The sequence below is a fragment of the Henckelia pumila genome, chromosome 3 (assembly GCF_033568475.1).
Source record: "Henckelia pumila isolate YLH828 chromosome 3, ASM3356847v2, whole genome shotgun sequence".
In the NCBI taxonomy this organism is placed as follows: Eukaryota; Viridiplantae; Streptophyta; class Magnoliopsida; order Lamiales; family Gesneriaceae; genus Henckelia; species Henckelia pumila.
In genome coordinates, this window is record NC_133122.1 from 188,974,036 (window position 1) to 188,997,873 (window position 23,838).

Genomic DNA, 23,838 nt, shown 5'->3' on the forward strand with positions numbered 1-23,838 from the left:
AGATATTAGTGTGACAAATCTCTGGCCAGAGTACTCGATGTGATTTAGGTTACTTGGTTTCTTATTAGCACATGCGATGTCACTATTTGATCTTCAAGATGCATTGCATAGTTATCGAATCTCGAACGATTCTCGATGTACCAATGGTTGTTGATTCGATCGGGATATTTGGATGAAGGGATCGTACTGTACGCTAACCAAAACCTACTGGTTCTTGCAGGCACTATCAGTTATACCTAGAGAATCATGGGGCGATGTTGCTAGGAACTCTTACCATGATTCGATGGGTAAGTCGGAAATTATTGTTCCGAGTCACAAGAAGTTGTGAGCCCATAGCTAGCCGTATCCCTGAACCATTGAGGGTCATACAAGTAATGGATTACTAATCCCCGTTGAGATAGTTAAATTTAAAGAGTTAAATTTAGCGAAAGAGAAGTTGGACTTCTTAACTAAAGGAAGTGGAATTTTCTAAAATGACATAGGGATGGGCATTTTTGGAAATCACTGAATTCGGATTCAGAAAAATTATCTTGACTTTAAAAGGTGCAGAAATGGTTTCTGTGCACATTGGTGAAATCGGTTTATCAATCGAAGTCAAGATGAATTGTATATTAATTTCTATAATAACAGGCTTGGCTTGTTGGGTTTAAGTTATGGATAATGGGCCCTAAGGAGTTAGTGTCCTATTAAACATATAACTTAATCCAGTACAAAAATTATATATAGTAGATGGTGCAGTTTTCGAAAATAACTAATTGATTGTCTTGCAATTTTCGAAAATACTGCAACACATACACATCTACAGTTTTTGAAATATCCTAGAACAGTTCTCAGGAGATTTTCGAATTCTATCTCCCTTTTGAGAGAAAATTCAGTCTGTGATTTTTGGAAAATTACATTCTGAATTGACAGATCAAATCTGTAAATCTCTTCGATAAACATCTGATTGATTTCTAGTGCAATCAATCAGAGGGTTTTAGTTTTCTGTTCGTGGACCTAATTCAGGAGATTGATCGAGCGAGTCATCAGTTCCTGGGATTTACAACAAGAGCAGATTAATCTGTTGGTGTCCATAATCAAGCCATAGCTTGAAGAGGTAAAATATTAATTGTTATTATTATTTTACATGTTGATTTTAATCGTTAGGATTTGATACCCATGATATGAAATTGTTCCACATAAGAAAATAAAAATTTTTAAACTTCCGCTGCTCCGGGTATCATATCACACTGATCTGAAAACGTGTTCTAACATCCCCCCGATATCCTATCCGGAACAACCTTCCAAAGAACACTGGCGTAGCTCATGCTTCCCTCCCGTCTCGGATAATTCAGTACAGTCCTTAGCATCTGATATATTTCACTACTGATGAAGTCTATCATTAGTGATAAATACCCCTATCTGGGTCCAAAATCCAAAACAGTTTATGATCTGGTAACTTGGATCATCCTTTTTTGTATCTCTAATTAAATCAGACAATACTCATAATAACCACTGGTAGAAATCCTTCTACCTAATAGACCTAGATTTCTAGTGATATCCCAAATATCGAAGGTCAAAAAGCCTATCTGCTCAGAACGATCACTCTCCCAGGAAAATCCTTTCCAAGACTAACTCTGACAGCAGATATCCAAGTCTGTATCTCTGACAAAATTCAGATGATAACTAATCCCACACGATACCAAACCCGGTATCTGTCCAATCCAAGCTCATACCCCGTTGTGACTGTTTCCAACCCCTAGACTGAGTAGCCTCCCCTGTACAGCCGCTCCTGAAGCACAAAGCCTCCCAGGCAATCTCTGAAGCACGAAAGACTCTCAGAGTAACACTGACATAGGTTCGTGCCTCCTCACGTCTAGTCCTGGTCACAATCCACAACTCTTAATATTACTTGACCTGGTACCCTGATGAAAAACCCATCATCGCATGACAATAACCTAATAAGGTCCAAACAGCCAACTGTTCTAAGGAAATAACCTAGAACAATAACCATGTCATTGATGAATCATCTCATCCCTGGCACTAACCAAAGTCAACCGACCAACTAAATAATCCTAGGAAAAACCTAGACTTAACCACATGGCAAGTAGTTACAATCGGATTACTTCAAAAACCTATGAGTCACAATAGTTGAACACTAATCAACTATACACTAGATTCAACCCAATAATTTTTTCTTGATATGTTCATCATTGAATGAGTTGTTTTTTGAGAGAGCATATGGTGTGAGTTTGAGGTATTACCTTGAGAGATACAAAACAATGAATATTTTGGATAAATATTTGTTATGATTACACATGAAGAGGTATGGTGACTGGAGTTGTGAGAGACATGTTGCATGTTGACAAACAATGTTTAGTTCAAAATTTTATGATTTGAATAAATCAATTATTATTCCTAGAGCACGATGGGTATACATATATATGATTTCTATGTTGGGGATAACTAGGTCTAAGAAGGGGAGTAATTTGATCTATGTCTTACCTAATGGAATTTTGATCGTATTTTTGCATGTTAATGGTGTCGAGGTATTTATCTTGTGCATGAAGAATTTAGTGATCTTTTATCTTGTTATAGTGTTGCTAATTTCTCGTTGTTTGGTGTAGGTAACGAACAAGATTTGAGGACAAATCTTTTTCAAGAAGAAGAGTATGATTTTATAATGGATAGCTCAAGATGTCATCAAGCTAAGAAGAAATGGGATACTCTTGAGTTTCCGCAAGGTCCAACAGGCAACAACGAAGGGACGGAAAAATATGTTTAAAGAAGCACTTCAAAGATTCGTGATGTATCAAGAAGTGTATAACAATTTGTCATCGAGACTAGAAGGATTTGAGATTCATGGCAATCAAGTTGGAGATCATTGTAACGTGATTGAAGTGTTAGGGAATCACGGAGGCAGCCGCGGAAATGCATAGCACGGGCGCACCTGCGCTGATCGCAATTACACAAACTTTGGCGTGTTTGTGTGTGTTTGGTGGATTTTTGATATTTTTTATAGTTTTGCTATTTTTGAGTGTTTGAGATCTATTAGAAAACTATCTTTTGCATATTTTGCATTATCTTTTAGCTTTCAAAGTTGTAATATAAAACAACTAGATATATTCATTATTGAATACAACAATTATTCAGTTTTTGATTATTATCAACTAAAACTCTCTCTAGAATTCTATTGAAGCTTTTTCTTTGTCAAAATCAAACTTATCAAAATTTAGCAACTTTGTGGCGTTTGTCGATTATTCTTCATCGTAGATTGTCAAACACAAGTTCTTTGAAGGTTCTCTTGAATCTATCGTGATTATTTATTACTAGTTTCTTTTAAAATACAGGTGAATATCCAACTTTTTACTTGTTTCAAAGATCGAGAAAAACACTTTGAATCTTTTTGTTATTGAATTGAGGGCATGATTCTTCTTATAATTGTGTTTGCATTTCATGGCTATTAAGATTCATATCAAACTCCTACCTATTCTATGAAAGGTTCAACTGTTGAACATAATCACCTAGTTTATTTTTTTGGATCAATTTTAATTTATGTGGGGATTGTTGGAATAAATTTAACCATTGTGAATTAAATTGAAGCGTTAATTTTTAGATTAATGAAATGTATTTAACGTAACATGCATTAAATATTAAAATAAATGCATTTATTATGTCTTTCATGAAACCATAGATATTGAATGAAATATAGAGTGTGTTTAATATTCTAAACTCTATATATTGTCATTTAATTTCTTTCGTCGATAGATCCTCTTCAATATACAATTTAAAGCTTTAAGTTCTTAGAGGTGTTCAAACTTCGGATAAAACTGAAAAAATCGTAAATCTAAACCGAAAAAACCAAACACCGAACCGAACCAAACCGAACCGAACCGAAAACCAAAATTTGAAATTCAGATATGAATTTTAAAACCGAAATTTATTTGGTTCAGGTTCGGATCATATATCTCAAAATCGAACCGACCGAAAAACCAAAATTTTATTAAATTAATAATTTTATTGATATATTTATTTATATTATATATTATATGAGATGTTAGTGAATAAAGAATCATTTTTAATAATTTTTAGTTTATTGTTGTCTATTTAAGTCATTTAGACTTTGAATTTAAAAGTTTACAAATAAATCACGTAAAAGATAACATATTATATTTTAAAATATATTTATAATATTAATTAAAATAATTATATTAAAATTGAAATAACCGAACCAATTTAGTAGAAAATCAAACCGAACCGAAGAAAAATGGTCCGGATATCGAATTATATATTTCTAAAACCGAAAACCGAAAAAACCGAAATAAAAAACTGAAAACCAAATCGAACCGGCCGATGAACACCCCTATTTATTCTTGTGCTTTTGGGTTTCTTTTATTTTGTATCAAAAGGTGATTACGATCAGGTCTAATTTTTATTCATCGGAGTAGCATATTTGTGTTTATTTGTTGTTGGTACTACTGTTGTATCCTTGGAGACAGACGTATATACGATCTTCAAAACACCATTGGTGAGGGACGAATCTGTTTTAAGAAAACTGCATGTGTTCTTTACAGGCCTCGGTCACTTGTTCAATTCTCTGGAACCTACCACATTTCTTTTCTTTTGATTGTTTTATATTTATGTATTTAAATATATATATTATTTTATTTAATTGTTGAAATTAATCATATTATCTCTAATAAATTTGTTCCTTCCATCATATCCAAACTAACAGATGAAATGTGAAGAGAGCTAGAGATTTATTTGTGTTCTTGAAACACTTTGATGATATCAGGAAAAGAGTCACGAGGGATTCGATTCAACTAGGTTCCATACGTTGAGTCTGGTCAATATCTTCATTGTTGGTGATTAAAATGAAGTGTTGGAATTAATTCAGCGATTAACTCATTAAAAATGACAAGAATTACTAGTCACAAATCACAATAGATTGGCAACTATAATTTTTTTTAAAAAAGCTTAAATTTCATGCGAGTCAAGACATTCGATTGAAGCAAAATTTAAAGCAAGCGTGTATGAGTTTGAATTTCGAACTGCTTGAAGATTAATCAAATCACGCTAAAACTATCAAATTAAACCAGTATTCAACTGAGCCTTAAGGAGTGTTTGCAAAAAAAATATGTTTTTTAAAAGTGATTAAATTTAATTATAGACTATAAAAACGTGAATAAAAATCAAAAGTTGATATTGTTTGAAAACAAAAATGTAAAGCTAAAAATCAAAGTTGGGTAGTATTTGATAAATGAGTTATTAGAATGGTTTTAGGCTTTTAGCATTGATATTTTTACTAGAATCACTTTTAAAAAATCATAGGAAGTTTTTTGGAGAGCTTTTTCTTGTTTAAAAGTGATTCTTGTAGAGATTATTTTGAAGTTGGTGAGATGCTAAAGTAGCGGAGTGTTTGGAAATATAAGTTAAAATCTAATACATGCTAAAATTTAATGTTTGGAAAATAATTTCTTCCAAACTTAATTTTTTTAATTAAATAACAACCATACCCTTATTTAATTTTTTAATTTTTTATACTCACTGACCGCTTAAATCGGTGTCTACTAGCAAGTATACTAGGTCAAATAATAGTAAATTGGACAGAGAGTCCAAGTATCGATCCCACAGAAACTGTAATTAATTCTCAAGATTTAATTATTTAGCTTAATCTAGACAAAACAATAAATAAGAGTGCTAAGAATTAAATAGAAATTCAATTATTAAAAATAATAAGAATTTAAAATAGAAGAAGAATAAATTCAATTAAATTGAGACAACCAAGACACACGCATGTACCGAATAAATTATGCAAACACGTGGCAAAATCTTGAAGAAATCAATTAAAACAAGTCTTGTTATCGGTCGACTACACCCTTGAAGTTATTCACTTGATCATCGATTCCCTAAAAATAATTAATTCCCAATTGAATATTCATCATTAAAAATTTAATTCATATCTCATCTTAATTTTAGCTAATTAGACACAAGCATGCTAAATTAGCCCTTACCATAAATCAATTATGATACAAGCGATCAAGATTTAAATCTAAGATAACATTCAAACTAGTGAGATTGATTAAACTAAACAACACAAACACAAGCGGTTGTATTTAATCTAGTCAATTGTTGTTTCTACAAATTAACAAATTCACAAGAGAAAATCATTAATCATAGTTACTTCACAAATTAGAGGGATCAAACAATTACGGATTTGATATTTAATTTAGCTTTAGGTTGTATGATAAAATTATAGAGTGATCAAACCAATAATCTCACATACAAGCATAAAATAAATCCCAAACAACTCTTGATATTTAATTAAAAATAAACAATGAAAATCAACATCTCACGAGATAAATAAAACTTCAAGGGTTTGTCTTTCTCTATCAAGTATTAAAACTTAGCCACAGATGTTCATGAAATATCTAGAGAAAATTCAAAAGAAAAGAATAAATCTAAGAAAATTAAGAAGAAAAACCTAGCCGCCCAAGTCTCTTGGTGTTCAGCCGTCGGCGAATTCTCCTAATTTATTTAATAGTATATTTCATTATTTCTAGAACAGTTAAACCTATTCAAATATTGACGGATTAATCTTTTATAATTCAAATCAAATTCAAATGCATTGGAAATAATGAGAATTCAGTTTTCACCTAAAGCCGCATACTGAAACCGAATACTATTTCTAGTCGGTTTAACCATATGTCAATTATCGGAGCGATTGAAATCAATTCCTAATCTGTCGACTCAGAATCAATTAACAAGCAAGTAAATAATTGATCAAGTTATTCACAAGAACAAAATATAAATCCAACAATCAATAATTTGAAGAAAGATCCAAAAATCCTAAATAAACATCCAAATATTCAACATAAAATTGTTTGGCACAATCTCGTGATCTTGGTTGAAGAAAAACTAATCAATAATTGAAAACAATAATTCAAACAAAAGTTTTAATCAACACAATTAAGAAATAAAATAGAAGAGAAGGAAATCTCCAAGCCTCTAGCCTCCTAGTCGCCTTCTCTCTATGTTGTGATGTCCGGAACCCCTCTTTCACGTTCCAGCTCTCTTATTTATATGTCTTTGAAAGCCCACGAAATAAATCTCAAAAAGTCCAGAGTTTTAATTCCCGAAAATTATAATTATTTTTTCTGTGCGATTTCTCGCTCGAGCGCGTAAAAGTGCGCTTGAGCGAGCTGTTTTCTGCCCCAAATACAAAAATTTCGCGACATGAACGAACCCCATGCTAGGTCCGTTCCTGGGTCCGTGCATACCCCCTTTCCAGCGCGCAGTTTTCTTGCAAAAATCATATCTCGAGTTCTAGCCGTCGGATCGAGCTGAAATTTGGACAGCAGCTTCAAAAATCTTAAAATTTAATTTGAACGATGGAGATCGGATTTGGATCTTTCTAAAATAAAAAAAATGAGTTTTTTACTATTGCTGCTCCGTAATTCATTCTTCATGTTCTTCTCTTGCTCCAAAACAATGATTTCTTCACAAATTTCTATAAAAATCAACCCGAAGAGTGAAATGCACATGCATGAGATTAATTATAAGTAAAACATGTAAAAACACACATGAAACTATATGAATGCATGACAAATAAAACTAAAAATAACATAAAATAATGCACACAAAAGACACTTATCACCCACACTATAAAAAATGAGCTTATATATTATTTTTACGTTATGAATTTTGTATCAAAAATATTTTATTTTTTATAACATGAATATTTGAAAATATATAAAATTAATAAAAATATAAATATAAATAATGAAAAATTTTGTATTAATATACAAGATTTGTACAAAAAAATTTATGAAAATGCAATATATATATATATAAATTCTTTTTATAACAATGTATAATTTTTTTAAAAAAATATTTTTTTTAAAAAATAAAAGCATACGAAATATGATAAATTTATTAATGATATAAATGTAAACTTGTAATTTTATACCTTAAACAAAAAGCAGAAACAAAAAAAAAAATCAAATTTTTGCTTTTTGCTTTTTGGTAAAAGTTGTAAAAGCTAAAACAGAATTTAACATTCACAAACACTCAAAAACATTTTCATGTAGCTAGAAGCTAAGAAGCACTTTGTAGAAGCTCTACCAAACACTTCCATAATCACCATATAACTAGCTTTTAGATTTTAATTAAATTAAGCATAAGCTAACACATATGTATGGTTTTGGAGAGCTTCTAGGAAGCACATCTCAACTTCTCGTTAACAAAATTTCAAAATTTTATCAATGAAAAGCTGAGAAATGCTTAATAGAAGCTTTCCCAAACACTACTATAATTTGGGTTTAAGAAACACACAAGAATTATTTTTTTAAGCCAAAATCTAATAATCTAGTGATTACAAACACCGATAATAAGGTTGAAATTAGATCTTGATTTCCGGATCCAATTACAATAACAAACCCCACCTCTGAATAAAAAACAACCACCATTTCTGAAATTACAAGTACTTAATCGAGTAATTCCAAAATATCAATGCCGACAGGAGTATCAAACGTCCAAGCTAAGCTAAGCATGTTACTCAAAGTTTGGAAACCGTGCAAATAACTAATCAATGAGTTTGAATCTGCAAAAAGGGTTATGTAATATTTATTTATTTATTATGAAAAAAACGCGTGGGACCCACCAGGGACGAATTGCTCGCACAGGATTCAGGGCTTCACATTTTTTTATTTTTTAATTTGGCTAACTTTCCTATCACACCCTATCCTCATCCATATACCCAAGCAAGATGCGTATGAAAGGTCACATTTTTCCCACTTCAAAAGTAGTAGCGGTGATTTTTAATGACATTCTAAAGATAATGCAATTCCTTATTCTAACCATTTCAATTATATATGACATAAATTCAAATTGTACTTATTTTATTCAATCATTAATTCTTAATAATTTATAATTGAGTTAGAAATAAAACAAAATAAGGTCCTCGATCGTAGCTATTTTTCTTGTGATTAATCAGAAAGTTACGATCATATTTTTTTTGAAACCAAAGTTACGATCATTTTAAGTAACTAATTTTCTCCATTCTTAATGTTATAGTTCTTGCTACCACGAGAATTGTACCTAATATTAAATTCAAATATCTGGGAATTGATTTGTATATGAGGTCCATATATTGGTTTCATGAATCTACATAATCAAATTAAAATTAAAGTCTTTGACGATCAGGGGCGGCCCTAAAGTAGGGCGGGCCGGACGACCGCCCAATGCCCCATCTTGAGACGGGCCCCCGATTATTTTTAAAAAATTAATATTTAAATTAATCCATGCACGGAAATTAGTATTTTATGACAAAAATTTTGCTCTAAATGAGTTAAATGATTCACTAACTCTGTTCAACTTTTATCTCATTTCCTCATGCGACCCCCTCCAACCAATTTAATCCATGCACGAAAATTTTTCGCAAACCTCTGTTGCATCATAGGTAGACCGTAGACATACCGTCAAGTTTTTCTTATTTATTATTCAATTAAACCATTTGATTACTCAGATTGCATATTATGAAAATTGAGTAATTTTACAAAAGGTAGAATTTTTCTTTTCATTTTTTTTATTTACTAATGGATTGTTGCATCATTATTTTATTAATTTATATTACATTAATTTATTATCTCTCTCCTATATATATGTATATTTTTTGTTCGTATTTGACTTCATTATTTAATACTATGTTATATTTTTTAATTATTGCACAAATATTCATCATAAAATGTCAAAAAATGACGACTTGTTTTTAAAAAATGCAATAAGAGTAAATTTTAAATAATATTGGTTGTTGAATAATTTATTTTGACAAGCTATGAGTAAAATTCTTTCTAATGCGAATGTTCTTTAATATTAAATGTATGTATATATATATAAATTAATATATATACACACGTTCTTAATGAAAAAGAATCATATTTTTAAATTCACCTAGGGCCATATTTTCTCAAAACTGTCCCTGTTTACAATGGATAATGAGATGGGTGGTCAAAATTTGTGAAGACTGGAGTATAATAAATAGTGTAAGCGGCGGTATTTCTTGCATCCAACTGTCCACCACCCCTTAGCTAGGCACATGCAAGAAACAACATAATTTGTGGGAAATAATGTAATTTATAATATCAGTACCCATTTCATCATAATAACGCGGAAGCGCGTAAATTGCGCCGAATGTGAAAAGTTGGCAATTGACAGACAGACGAGCAGCACCAGTCACGCTTTTTCTTTCTTTTTCAAACCATTGACACTATAATTATTTATAAATTCGAAGTCACTTCCCCAAGTGGCATAAGCTGCTAACATCCGCATTTTGGACAAAGATTCACTCAGATACCGAGAATAGGTCTCTCTTTCAGATTTGGTGCTAATTTCACGCTGGTGTGTCTCCGATCTTTCCACATTTTGCCTGGTCTTTGGTTTCATTGTTTTACATCCCGCCTCAGGGAAAATTTCTGCTGTCATTATTTCGAGATTCTGTATTCTTCTCATTTTCAGTTCATTGCTTGGGTCCCATAATTCAAGATGTGTTTTTGGTGAAGTCTGATGTATTTGAAGTTGAATTTTGCAGATACATATATAGGTTTGAGTCTTCATTCATTCAGCTCAATGAGGAAAACAGATTTGTTGTGTTTTCTGACAATCTTGACTTCTTGGGGTGTTTCTGTCTTAAAAGCTGAGGATGATTACAAATATTATACATGGACTGTCACTTATGGAACCGCCTATCCACTTGGCGTACCTCAACAGGTTCGCTTTAACAATCTATATGAAAAAATAAATTTTTCATTTATATGTATTATCTGTTTTTGTTGTTTTGTTTTGGAGTCTCTGAGAGTTTGAGGTTTGAAATTTGAATCTGCAGGTTATCCTCATCAATGGCCAGTTTCCTGGTCCCAAGATTGAATGTGTGACAAATGAGAATATAGTCCTTAACCTTATCAATAAGCTGGACCAACCTTTTCTATTGACATGGTGAGTCTTTATTACTGTCCACTTGTCTACATCTTCCATCAAGAAACTCACAGTAATAATCTCAGAAGTACGTTTCAGAATATTCTTTTTATGTGTTGGACAAAGATGTGATTTAGAACTTGTTGCGATTTCGAGTAAGGTGTAAAGTTACAAGCGTGTGCCTTGGATATGAACCAGGAATGGAATCAAACAAAGGAAAAATTCTTGGCAAGACGGCGTTTTGGGGACAAATTGCCCCATTCCTCCCAACTCAAACTACACATACAATTTCCAAACTAAGGATCAAATCGGAAGCTACACGTACTTTCCATCAACTCTGATGCACAGAGCTGCTGGGGGATTTGGAGCTCTTAATGTCTATGCGAGATCTGTTATTTCGGTCCCGTATGCCCGTCCTGCCGCAGATTTCACCCTGCTGGTTGGTGATTGGTACAAAACCAGTCACAAGGTGAGAGTTTTAGTAGAGAGTCACATATGAGCTAGGCATTCTTTATGTTTTTCGCAAGCAGTTAGATTCTTGAATTATAAATTCGTTGGTTTCCAGAACGTTGTCTCTGAATTCTTATGTACATAGGACGAATGATAAAACTTGCAGGGATTGCAGCAAATTCTGGATTCAGGGAAGTCCCTGCCTTTCCCTGATGGCATTCTTATAAATGGTCAGGGTCGGTCCACGTTCAGTGGTGATCAAGGTAATGATCTTTTATCCAATCATCAAGCTTCTATATTACAAAATGAAAATGCAACGGTATGTTCTCACCTCATCTCATTAATCTTTAAATGTCAGGTAAAACATACATGTTCAGAGTTTCGAACATAGGCTTGTCCACCTCGTTTAACTTCAGAATTCAGGGACATCAATTGAAGCTCGTTGAAGTCGAAGGGTCGAATGTGATTCAGAACATGTACGATTCTCTTGACGTCCACTCGGGTCAATCTGTAACTATACTGGTCACATTGGATCAGTCTCCAAAAGACTATTATGTAGTCGCCACCACGAGATTCACACCCACTGTTCTCACTGCAATCTCGGTTCTGCACTATACAAACTCTAATGCCCCCGTTTCTGGACCCTTACCGCCTGGTCCACCTCCCCAAGTGGAGTGGTCTATTGCCCAAGCCAGAACTTACAGGTACTCCAACGACATCTTATTCGTGAGTTTGAAAGAAACCAGCAAATGAATAAGCAATGCATCAAATATATAATCAAGAACTTCACTTGGAAACGGTTTTTCGCAGGTGGAACCTGACGTTAAATGCAGCTAGGCCTAACCCTCAGGGTTCTTACCATTATGGGAAAATAACGATATCAAGGACTCTAATTTTGGCTAACTCAGCTCCTATTATCAATGGGAAACAAAGATATGCTGTTAATGGTGTTTCTTATATCAACCCGGATACCCCTTTGAAGCTTGCTGATTATTTCAACATTCCCGGTGTTTTTAGTCTAAACTCGATCCAGAGTTCTCCATCTGGCAACGGTCCTTACCTGACCACATCTGTTCTGGGAGCTTCCTTACACGAGTTCATTGAAATTGTATTCCAAAATAACGAGAACGTCATGCAATCATGGCATCTTGATGGCTATGATTTCTGGGTTGTCGGGTACGCTACTCTTTACCTACCAAGAGTTTGGTGCCACATAATGGCTTGGTCTGTCATGTGTCGCTAACAACGGCTCTTTTCCGCTCGTAAAACAGGTTCGGAGCAGGACAGTGGACTCAAAAGAGCAGAAATGGTTATAATCTTGCTGATGCTTTAACCAGACATACTACACAGGTAATTTTAAACCTCATTAGCATGATGTAATAATAATTGATTTGAAAGTTTTGGGATGAGGAGGCGGATCCAGCGGCAGTCTGGCATAAATACTACCCAAACAGCTCCATAAACTAAAAGTCGAGAGGAAAAACAATAAAAGGAAGACACAACTATTTGTGTAGACGGTATAATCCTTTTCGAATAAAAAAAGGGAAAACTCACAGCCAAAAAACAAAAAAATCAGATTTTAATCCTTTACGAATGTTTCTTTCGATTAATAGGAAGATGAAAGTGTTTATGATGCATCCTAAGGCAATACATTGATCTCACAACTTTCTTAACTCTAGCAGAGTCCGGCCACCTCATCAAAATCTTGTGATTCTTACTCTTGGCAACATATATAATTCCATGAAAGTTTTCAACTTTATAAATATTTATTTTCCGCTGATCGATGTTCACAGGTATATCCCAATTCTTGGACTGCTATATTAGTATCATTAGACAACCAGGGTATGTGGAATGTGAGGTCTGCAATGTGGGCAAGGCAATACCTTGGCCAGCAATTTTATCTCAGAGTTTACAGCCCAATTCCCAGTCTCTACATGGAATATGACAAACCTTCCAATGCTCTTCTCTGCAGCAAAGCAGTCGGCCGAACGAAAAATCCTTAACTAATCTATGAGAGAATTATTCATTTTGCTTTCTAGTCATGAGAGGTTGACTGCGAGATACACTTGTAAATTTTCTATTTCTGATAATATGTATGGTCTGCCATGAAAACGTAGCTGATGACACCTCTGGAAATGGTTAAAAATTTACAGTTGTCTTTGCTTGTTCTTTTTGTACTTCTGGATCTTCTGAAATAATCTTTTAAAACAGAAACTAAAATTTTGGATCATTCATGGATGCAAACGAAGGTATATATATATATATATATACATACTAAGTAGTTGCAAAACCACAAAAACTCTGGATGAAAAGGTCTAATTTTGTGATTTGTTTTCCTTTATGAGGTCGAACAATTTCGTATGCACGATCTATTTCTATTATAAAATTATGAATCTTGGTCAAAGTTTTTCATTGTGAATTTATAACTTTGCCCTCAAATTGTATATGGATCAAAAAATATGTGTGGGCAATAATGAAAAAATAAGGTAAAAAACATCTATTTCTCTACTATAAAAGTATGAATCTTGGGCAAAGTTTTTCATTGTGAATTTATATATTTGCCCTTAAATTGTATATGGATCAAAAAATATGTATGAGCAATAATGGAAAAATGAGGTATAAAAACAAGGGCAAAAGGGATTAGAATTTAAGAGGGTGTTTGACAAAGCTTAAAAACTCTTTCAAACAGCTTATAAGCTGTTTTAGAGCTTTTAAGTTCTCAAATTTTGTTTGGCAAATTTTTTTTAAAAACAGCTTATAAGCTATCAAAATAAGTTTTTTGACAGCTTATAAGCTGTTTTTAAAAAAGTAAGGAGGGAGGTACTTTTTTCAAAAAGATCTTATTTTAATATTCTATCTCTCTAAAATATCCTTGAATATATTCATAAATCTCCATCATATCCTCCACCCATTAAATATTAAATATTATTTTAAAAAAATTTACAAATCACATAAATTTTTCTAAAGTAAAATATTAAAACAATTTTATATTTTAATACTAAAATTATTTTCGTATATGTATAACTCAAAATATTATTTTCATATAATTATACACTTTTTGGTAATTTTAACAATAAAAAGATTTTATAATACCAAACATATCAAAATCTTTAAGTTGTTTAAAATAAGTTTACCCAAACACTTTAACAGCTTATTTTTAAAATAAGTTCTAACTTCTTATAAACTCTTTTTAATAAGTTTAGCCAAACACCCTCTTAGTCATCTTTAATGAAAAATTTATTGCATCCTGAGTAATGGAGATGTATTTATTATCATTTATATTCAATTATCATCTCAAAATTAATTTTTTTATAGTCAATGTGTAATATATAATATAAAATTTCACAAATAATATTTGGCCACAATATTTTTATATTTTCAAATATTTTACTTTTAATATATTTGTTTGACACAAATTTTTTTTAAGTGTAAATATTGCAACAAAAATAATATTAGTTATTTTTATTCTGATAGTGAGAAATAGGGTTAATAATTTCAATAATAATAAGAGGTTATAACATAATAGTTTATTAATTGATTGTAATAGAGAGAACTTTACAAATTCAATATGATGTTTTGAAAATAAATTAAAATAAATTATATTACAATTATATAAAGGGTTAACTTTACAAATTTTTTTTATAAAAAAAACTTTACGAATTCAATATGACACTCTCTTCGATCAATACTTATTATTGTCTTATTTATATCAATACATTTAATTATAACATTTTTATCAATATTTTTTACATTAAATGACATGTTATTTTAAGTTGATACCAATTTTGTGCCTTATTTTTTACTATAATTTAATTTGGAAAAGTGAGTTAAAATATTTTTATATTGTCAAATATTTTTATTTTTCATATATTTGTTTGAAACAAATTTTATTTTTTACTATAATTTAATTTGGAGAAATGAGGTAAAATATTTTTATATTGTAAAATATTTTAATTTATCATATATTTGTTTGGCACAAATTTTTTCTAAATGTAAATATTGCAAAAAAAATTAGTTATTTTTATTGTGATAGTGAGAAATAGGTTAATAATTTCAATAATAATAAAGTGACTATATCAAAATAGTTTTTTAATTGATTGTATTTATATTAAAACAGTATATATAGAACTTTACAGATTCAATATAATGTTTTGAAAATAAATTAAAATAAATTATATTACAATATTATAGAGGGTTAACTTTATAAATTTTCTTTAAAAAAAACTTTGCAAACTCAATATATATGATGCTCTCTTTGATCAATAGTTATCATTGTCTTATTTATATTAATACATTTAGTAATAACATTTGTCTCAATATTTTTGACATCAAATGACATGTTATTTTAAGTGGATATCAATCTTGCCTCTTTTTTTTTTTTTTTTTTTTTGTAAAAAAACAAGGGCAAAAAGGGATTAGAATTTTAGTCATCTTTAATGAAAAATTTATTGCATCATGAGTAATGGAGGTGTATTTTTTTATCATTTATATTCAATTATCATCTCAAAAGTAATTTTTTTTATAGTTATTGTGTAATATATAATATAAAATTTCACAAATAATATTTGGCCACAATATTTTTATATTTTCAAATATTTTACTTTTAATATATTTGTTTAACACAAATTTTTTTTAAGTATAAATATTGCAACAAAAAAATATTAGTTATTTTTATTGTGATAGTGAGAAATAGGGTTAATAATTTCAATAATAATAAAGAGGTTATAACATAATAGTTTATTAATTGATTGTAATAGAAAGAACTTTAAAAATTCAATATGATGTATTGAAAATAAATTAAAATAAATTATATTACAATAGTATAAAGGGTTAAATTTACAAATTTTTTTATAAAAAAAACTTTACAAATTTAATATGAGACTCTCTTCGATCAATACTTATTATTGTCTTATTTATATCAATACATTTAATTATAACATTTTTATCAATATTTTTGACATTAAATGACATGTTATTTTAAGTTGATATCAATCTTGTGCCTTATTTTTTACTATAATTTAATTTGGAAAAATGAATTAAAATATTTTTATATTGTCAAATATTTTTATTTTTCATATATTTGTTTGAAACAAATTTTATTTTTTACTATAATTTAATTTGGAGAAATGAGGTAAAATATTTTTATATTGTCAAATATTTTAATTTATCATATATTTGTTTGGCACAAATTTTTTCTAAAAGTAAATATTGAAAAAAATAGTTATTTTTATTGTGATAGTGAGAAATAAGTTAATAATATCAATAATAATAAAGTGACTATATCAAAATATTTTTTTAATTGATTGTATTTATATTAAAATAGTATATATAGAACTTTATAGATTCAATATGATGTTTTGAAAATAAATTAAATTACAATATTATAGAGGGTTAACTTTACAAATTTTCTTTAAAAAAAACTATGCAAACTCAATATATATGATGCTCTCTTTGATCAATAGTTATCATTGTCTTATTTATATTAATACATTTAATTATAACATTTGTCTCAATATTTTTGACATCAAATGACATGTTATTTTAAGTGGATATCTGTAGTGACCCTTACCGAGATCACCTACTAAACAGAAGTTAGGCATGCAATTAACTTAATCGAAACAGTAAATCAGAAAATAAGCTGCGAAAACCATAAACATGAATACAATCCTAAGAAAAGGAATCTATAAATACCCAAATAATTATACAACCAAATCGAACGTTGTATCAACCCAATACAAAAGAGTAAACCTAGACGAAGCTCAAGCTGGCCAACCACTTCCTAGCCCCTCTTGGATCCACCCGCCTCGTCCAATCGCAAACCTGCCCCATGGAATAGGGTGTCCAGAAACACAGAGTACGAGACGTGAGCATAAAATGCTCAGCACGAGAGTATGAGTATACATGCATTCAAGTGTACCGTCTACTGACTGGAGGTCAAGAATCAGATAACAAAGACAGACCGGGCCCGGTATGTAGCACGCTGTACCGTCGCTTCAGGAGGTGGCTCACATACCGAAATAACAGTGGATACGCGGGACCCAAATCGATTGAAGTCCATCCACTAACAGGATAAGGTAAAACCCTACTAACAGACATCTCAAAGGAGATAGCTCAATATGCAAGTGTATGCAGCATATAATCATGGCATATAAATCATGCAGTCACATAATACATGCATACTCAGTCAGGATATCTCGAACAATACTTTCGTATCTCAAATACTAGGCGCGCTCTACCAGCTCTAGGTCTACGCCTATAATCCGCACTACACTGCCAAATGATACTAATATCATTATAGTGCTCTAAAAGCCTTAACTAAGCTATTGCATACTTCTAAATATTTTTAGGAAGCAAAAGTTATACCTTCATCCGTCGTTAGCCCTTTGTTGTCGATTGCCTCAAAACTAGGCCACAGCTCCGCTACGACGCCTGAATCGCTATGCCACTGCCGGATTCCCAATGGGATGCCTAGAATGCCCTAGATCTGAGATAGAAGGTGAAGAAATGAGAGAGAAGAGGTGATTGGTGTGCTCAAATGTGAATTTTGGCACCCCTATTTATAGACCACAAACGGAACGTCCGTTCCTCATCGTTGCGTCTGTTATGCCTGACGAACGTTGCGTTCGTTCACCATCGTTGCTTCCGATGCGTCCAGTGTCCCATCAAGTACGTAAGTAGTGACACATTTCTGATGGCACGAACGTTGCGTCCGATCCCCGGACGTTGCGTCCATTCCACCTGACCTTCCGGACCACTTCTGATCATTCTGGGTCCATTTACGGGCTCTGCTAATCCATTAAGAGTTCCCTTAATCATGTTTATTGGATTAAATAACAGTAAATCACTAAAACTGGGTTCGGGCTACTACATTCTCCCTCACTTAAGATATTTCGTCCTCGAAATCAGATCTTAAGTACTGAATGTAAAACAAGATGCAGAAACATTCTTTATTCAAATCAAATGTTTACAGAGTTTACAACTAAATACAACTCGAAAAGGAAATCAAAATAACTCAGGATGTTCTGTACGCATCCTGCTTTCAAGTTCCCATGTGGCCTCTTCAGTGCCTCGGCGCTGCCACTGAACTAAAACCATAGGAATGACTTTATTCCGCAAGACCTTATCCTTATGATCCAAGATATGAATAGGTCTCCCAATATAAGTCAAATTCTTATCCACCTGAACCTCAGACGCTGCAGAATATGAGACGGATCTGCCACATACCATCACAACAGAGATACGTGAAATACGTCGTGAATACTGGACAGATACGGTGGCAAAGCCAGCCGATAAGCCAAATCGCCAATGCTCTCCACGATCTCAAATGGACCGATAAATCTGGGAGACAACTTGCCCTTAAGGACAAATCTGAGAATCCTGCGGAAAGGTGACACTCTCAGAAATACTCTCTCTCCCAACATCAAACTGCAAAGGCCTACGCTTAGTGTTAGCATAGTTGACCTGACGATCCTATGCAGTCTTAATCCATTTTTTGATCTGATAAAAAATGTCTACTGCCTGCTTGATTAAATCCGGTCCCTCAGCCTGTCTCTCCCCCACTTTTTCCCAGAAGAGTGGAGTGCGACAACGTCGTCCGTACAACGCCTCAAAAGGTGTCATCCCAATGCTAGTATGATAGCTGTTGTTTTACGCGAACTCAATCAATGGCAAATGATCCTGCCAGGCTGAACCAAAGTCCATAACGCACGCTCGAAGCATATCCTCTAAAGTACGGATAGTGTGCTCTGACTGACCATCTGTCTCCAGATGATAGACAGTACTCAAACTGAGAGTAGTGCCCATCGCACGCTGAACACTCCCCCAGAACCTAGAAGTAAACCTGGGGTCTCGATCGCTGACAATTCTCACAGGCACTCCGTGAAGTCGAACGATCTCCTGAATATATAACCGTGCCATGCGATCCACAGAGTACTCTCGGCTATAGGCAATGAAATGCGCTGACTTGGTAAGTCGGTCCACCACAACCCAAATAACATCATAATTCCTCGAGGTCACCAGCAAATGGGTCACAAAATCCTTCGTGATAAACTCCCATTTCCACTCAGAAATAGGCAAACTGTGAAGCAAACCTCCAGGTCGTCGGTTCTCTGCCTTGACCTGCTGACACACCAAACATCTCGAGACATACTGATACACGCTGCGTTTCATCCCCTTCCACCAAAACCGAGTAGGTAGATCCTTGTACATTTTATTGCTTCCCAGATGAATACTCAACTTAGTGCGATGTGTCTGAGACAAGATCTCCTCTCGCAACTCTACATCCCCTGGAATCACAAGCCTGCCTGACAAACACAGAAATCCATCTGAATGATAGTGAAATCCAGACGAGCTACCCTCATTAGCTAGGCGAGCTAAACGTTGGGTCTTCGAGTCAGACATCTGAGCATCTCCAATCTGCGAATACAAAGCTGGCTCAGATAATATCGCAAACATCTGGATAGTCTGCATACCTTTATTATGCTTGAAGGTATACCCTGAAGTACAACAGTCACTGATCGCACTAGACATCGAACAAGTCTGAAGTGCGGATAGTCGCACCTTGTGACTCAAAGCATCAGCGGTGAGATTAGCAGCTCCCGGATGGTACGTAATCTCGCAATCATAGTCCTTAAGCAAGTCCATCCAACATCTCCGCCTCATGTTCAACTCCGCCCGAGTGAACAAATACTTGAGACTCTTGTGGTCGGTGAAGATCTCAAATTTCTCGCCATACAGATAATGACGCCAGATCTTCAAAGCGAACACAATGGCTGCCAATTCCAAATCATGGACTGGAAAGTTGTCCTCGTGAAGCTTCAGCTGTCTAGAAGCATATGCGATCACATGCCCATTCTGAGTCAGGACACAACCTAACCCCTGAAGAGAAGCATCAGTGTACACCACATACCCTCCAGATCCTGACGGTAATGCCAACACCGACGCAGAAGTCAACCGCCGTCAAAGCTCACAGAAATTCTCCTCACACTCTGAGGACCACTCGAAATCAACACCCTTGCGGGTAAGCTGCGTCAACGGTCGAGCTAGTTGAGAGAAGTTCAGAATGAAGCGACGATAATATCCTGCTAGACCCAGAAAACTACGGATCTCAGCAACCGTCATTGGATGTGACCAATTAAGCACAGCCTCAATCTTGCTCGGATCAACAAAAATCCCCTCCCTAGATATGATATGGCCAAGAAAGACCACTCGATCTATCCAAAACTCACACTTGCTCAGTTTGGCGTACAATTGCTCATCTCGAAGAGTCTGTAGTACCAACCGCAAGTGAGAAACATGCTCGTCCGCATTACACGAATACACCAAGATGTCGTCAATGAAGACCACGAAAAACTTGTCCAAATACTCCCTGAAAACGCGGTTCATCAGATCCATAAATATAGCCGGCGCATTGGTCAATCCAAATGGCATCACTAGAAACTCGTAATGCCCATAGTGAGTACGGAATGCAGTCTTGGCTACGTCCTGATCTCGGACTCTCAACTGATGATACCCAGATCTCAAGTCAATCTTGGAGTAAACCGAAATACCCTGCAGATGATCAAACAAGTCATCAATGCGAGGCAATGAATACTTGTTCTTCACGGTAACTCGATTCAGCTGCCGATAGTCAATGCACAACCACATAGACCCGTATTTCTTCTTCACAAAAAGAACAGGAGCTCCCCAAGAAGATACACTAGGACGAATGTACCCCTTGTCCAAAAGATCTTGTAACTGATTCTTCAACTCTCGCATCTCTGACGGAGCCAGACGATACGGTGCTCGAGAAATGGGCGAAGTACCCGACATCAACTCTATGCCAAACTCGACTTCCCTAGCAGGAGGAAAATCCGGAATCTCATCTGGAAATACATCTGGGAATTCATCCACAACAGGAATACTCTCTATCCCAATGCTCTCAGCGGACAAATCAACTGCATAGATAAGGTAGCCTTTCCCGCCAGACTCTAAAGCTCGACAGACTCTCAAAACTGATAACAAAGGCATCGGGGATCGCGCTCCCTCACCATAGAAAAACCATCTATCACTCCCATCTGGATGAAAGCGTACTAATCTCTGATAGCAGTTCACTGAAGCTCGATATGTAGTCAGCATGTCTATCCCCAGAATACAATCAAAATCGTCCATCGCAAGGACCATGAGATTCGCCAACAGAATGTTCCCTTCGAACTCTAAATGTCAACCCATCACTAGACGCATGGCCAAAGCAGATTGACCCGTCGGAGTAGAAACAGAAACTACTACGTCTAGTGCAATGCATGGTAATTTATGTCTCTTAACAAAACGTGCAAAAATGAAGGAATGACATGCACCAGTGTCAATAATTACAAGAGCAGGTATGCCATATAACAAAAATGTACCTGCGATGACCTTCTCGTTCTCCTCCACTGCCTGATCATGCCTCAAGGCAAACACCTGGCCAGAAGCCCGCGGCTTCAAGTGAGAACTCCCAGCAGACTGTCCCTGCGACCTCTACTGAACGGTGGCCTGAGAACCTAATCCTGAACCAGAACCCCCCTCCCCCCCCCCTCAGACAGTGGACAATCCCTCCGGATATGACCAACCTCTCCACATCGGAAAAAAACTCCAGAATCTCTACGGCACTTGTTTGACGGATGGTTCTTCCCGCAATGGTCGCACTTGTCCTTCTTCCCAAAGCGAACAACACCCCAGATCAGAGGAAGAAGTAGATCCAGACTTCTTGAAGGATTGGGCATGGGGACCCAAAGAACTCACAGGCCTAGACTGAGAAAAAGACCTGTTCCACCGAATGCTATCCTCCGCCTGGTGACAACGGCTCACCAAACCCTCGTAGGACATATCATCGCCGACCTCCACACAGTCATGGATCTCAGGGTTAAGGCCCTGAAGGAACAGATTATAATTCATCTCGGAGCTGTCAGCAATCTCCGGGCAATAAGACAACAGATCGAAGAACTTCTGCTGATACTCCTCGATAGACATAGCTCCCTGCCGCAAGCTCAGTAACTCACCTGCCTTCGTCTGACAGAGTGCAGGAGAAAAATACAGCTTCTGAAAAGCTGTGCGGAACTCGGCCCAGGTGGCCACTCCTCTCGCCGTAATAAAGGGTACAGAAGTAAACCTCCACCACCTACGGGCTCGCCCATCCAGAAGATAGCCAAGTGTCTCCATCTTCTGCTCCTCAGTGCAGTGGAAAGTTTGAAAAGTCGTCTCCATACGGTCTAACCAGTTCTCCGCATCCTCCGGAGACTCACCTCCAACCAAGGGCTTAGGACCTATCTGCAAGAATCGTCGCACGCTGAAATGATCCTCATCACGACGACGATGATGACGGTCCCGACGACGCTCACGATCGTCATCTCCCCAGAATCCACCTCCACTACCATGGCTACTCTGGTCATCGTAGTTCGCCATCTACAAAAGTACCTCACGGTTACCTTATGCAGAATCTAAATCCCAAGAATACTATGCATGCTGTGATACCATAAATGTAGTGATCCTTACCGAGATCACCTACTAAACAGAACTTAGGCATGCAATTAACTTAATCGAAACAGTAAATCAGAAAATAAGCTGCGAAAACCATAAACATGAATACAATCCCAAGGAAAGGAATCTATAAATACCCAAATAATTATACAACCAAAACAAACGCTATATCAACCCAATACAAAAGAGTAAACCTAGACGAAGCTCTGGCTGGCCAACCACTGCCTAGCCCCTCTTGGATCCACCCGCCTCGTCCAATCGCAAATATGCCCCATGGAATAGGGTGTCCAGAAACACAGAGTACGAGACGTGAACATAAAACGCTCAGCACGAGAGTATGAGTATACATGCATGCAAGTGTACCGTCTACTGACTGGAGGTCAAGAATCAGATAACAAAGACAGACCGGGCCCTGCTATATAGCACGCTGTGCCGTCGCTTCAGGAGGTGGCTCACATACCGAAATAATAGTGGATACGTGGGACCCAAATCGATGGAAGTCCATCCACTAACAGGATAGGGTAAAACCCTACTAACAGACATCTCAAAGGAGATAGCTCAATATGCAAGTGTATGCAGCATATAATCATGACATATAAATCATGCAGTCACATAATACATGCATACTCAGTCAGGATATCTCGAACAGTACTTTCGTACCTCAAATACTAGGCGCGCTCTACCAGCTCTAGGTCTACGCCTATAATCCGCACTATACTGCCAAATGATACTAATATCATTATAGTGATCTAAAAGCCTTAACTAAGCTATTGAATACTCCTAAATATTTTTAGAAAGCAAAAGCTATACCTTCGTCCGTCGTTAGCCCTTTGCTGTCGATTGCCTCAAAACTAGGCCACAGCTCCGCTACGACGCCTGAATCGCTATGCCACTACCGGATTCCCAATGGGATGTCTAGAATGCCCTAGATCTGAGCTAGAAGGC

The 23,838-nt window shown here is 34.9% G+C and overlaps 1 protein-coding gene across 2 annotated transcripts; it reads left to right on the forward strand.

Moving 5' to 3' along the window:
• The first annotated feature begins 10,244 nt into the window (after positions 1 to 10,244).
• On the forward strand, positions 10,245 to 13,565 carry LOC140886419 (L-ascorbate oxidase homolog). 2 transcript variants are annotated; one of them, XM_073292997.1, is made up of 9 exons: positions 10,245 to 10,377; positions 10,568 to 10,746; positions 10,862 to 10,971; positions 11,149 to 11,419; positions 11,567 to 11,663; positions 11,759 to 12,104; positions 12,211 to 12,576; positions 12,672 to 12,750; positions 13,194 to 13,565. In XM_073292997.1, the coding sequence occupies exons 2-9, from the start codon at positions 10,606 to 10,608 to the stop codon at positions 13,401 to 13,403; spliced, it is 1,620 nt and encodes a 539-aa protein (XP_073149098.1). In that variant the 5' UTR covers positions 10,245 to 10,377; positions 10,568 to 10,605; the 3' UTR covers positions 13,404 to 13,565. The 2 variants fall into 2 exon arrangements, with proteins under 2 accessions (XP_073149098.1, XP_073149097.1); XM_073292996.1 differs by lacking the exon at positions 10,245 to 10,377 and having other exon boundaries at positions 10,385 to 10,746.
• The last annotated feature ends 10,273 nt before the right edge of the window (positions 13,566 to 23,838 follow it).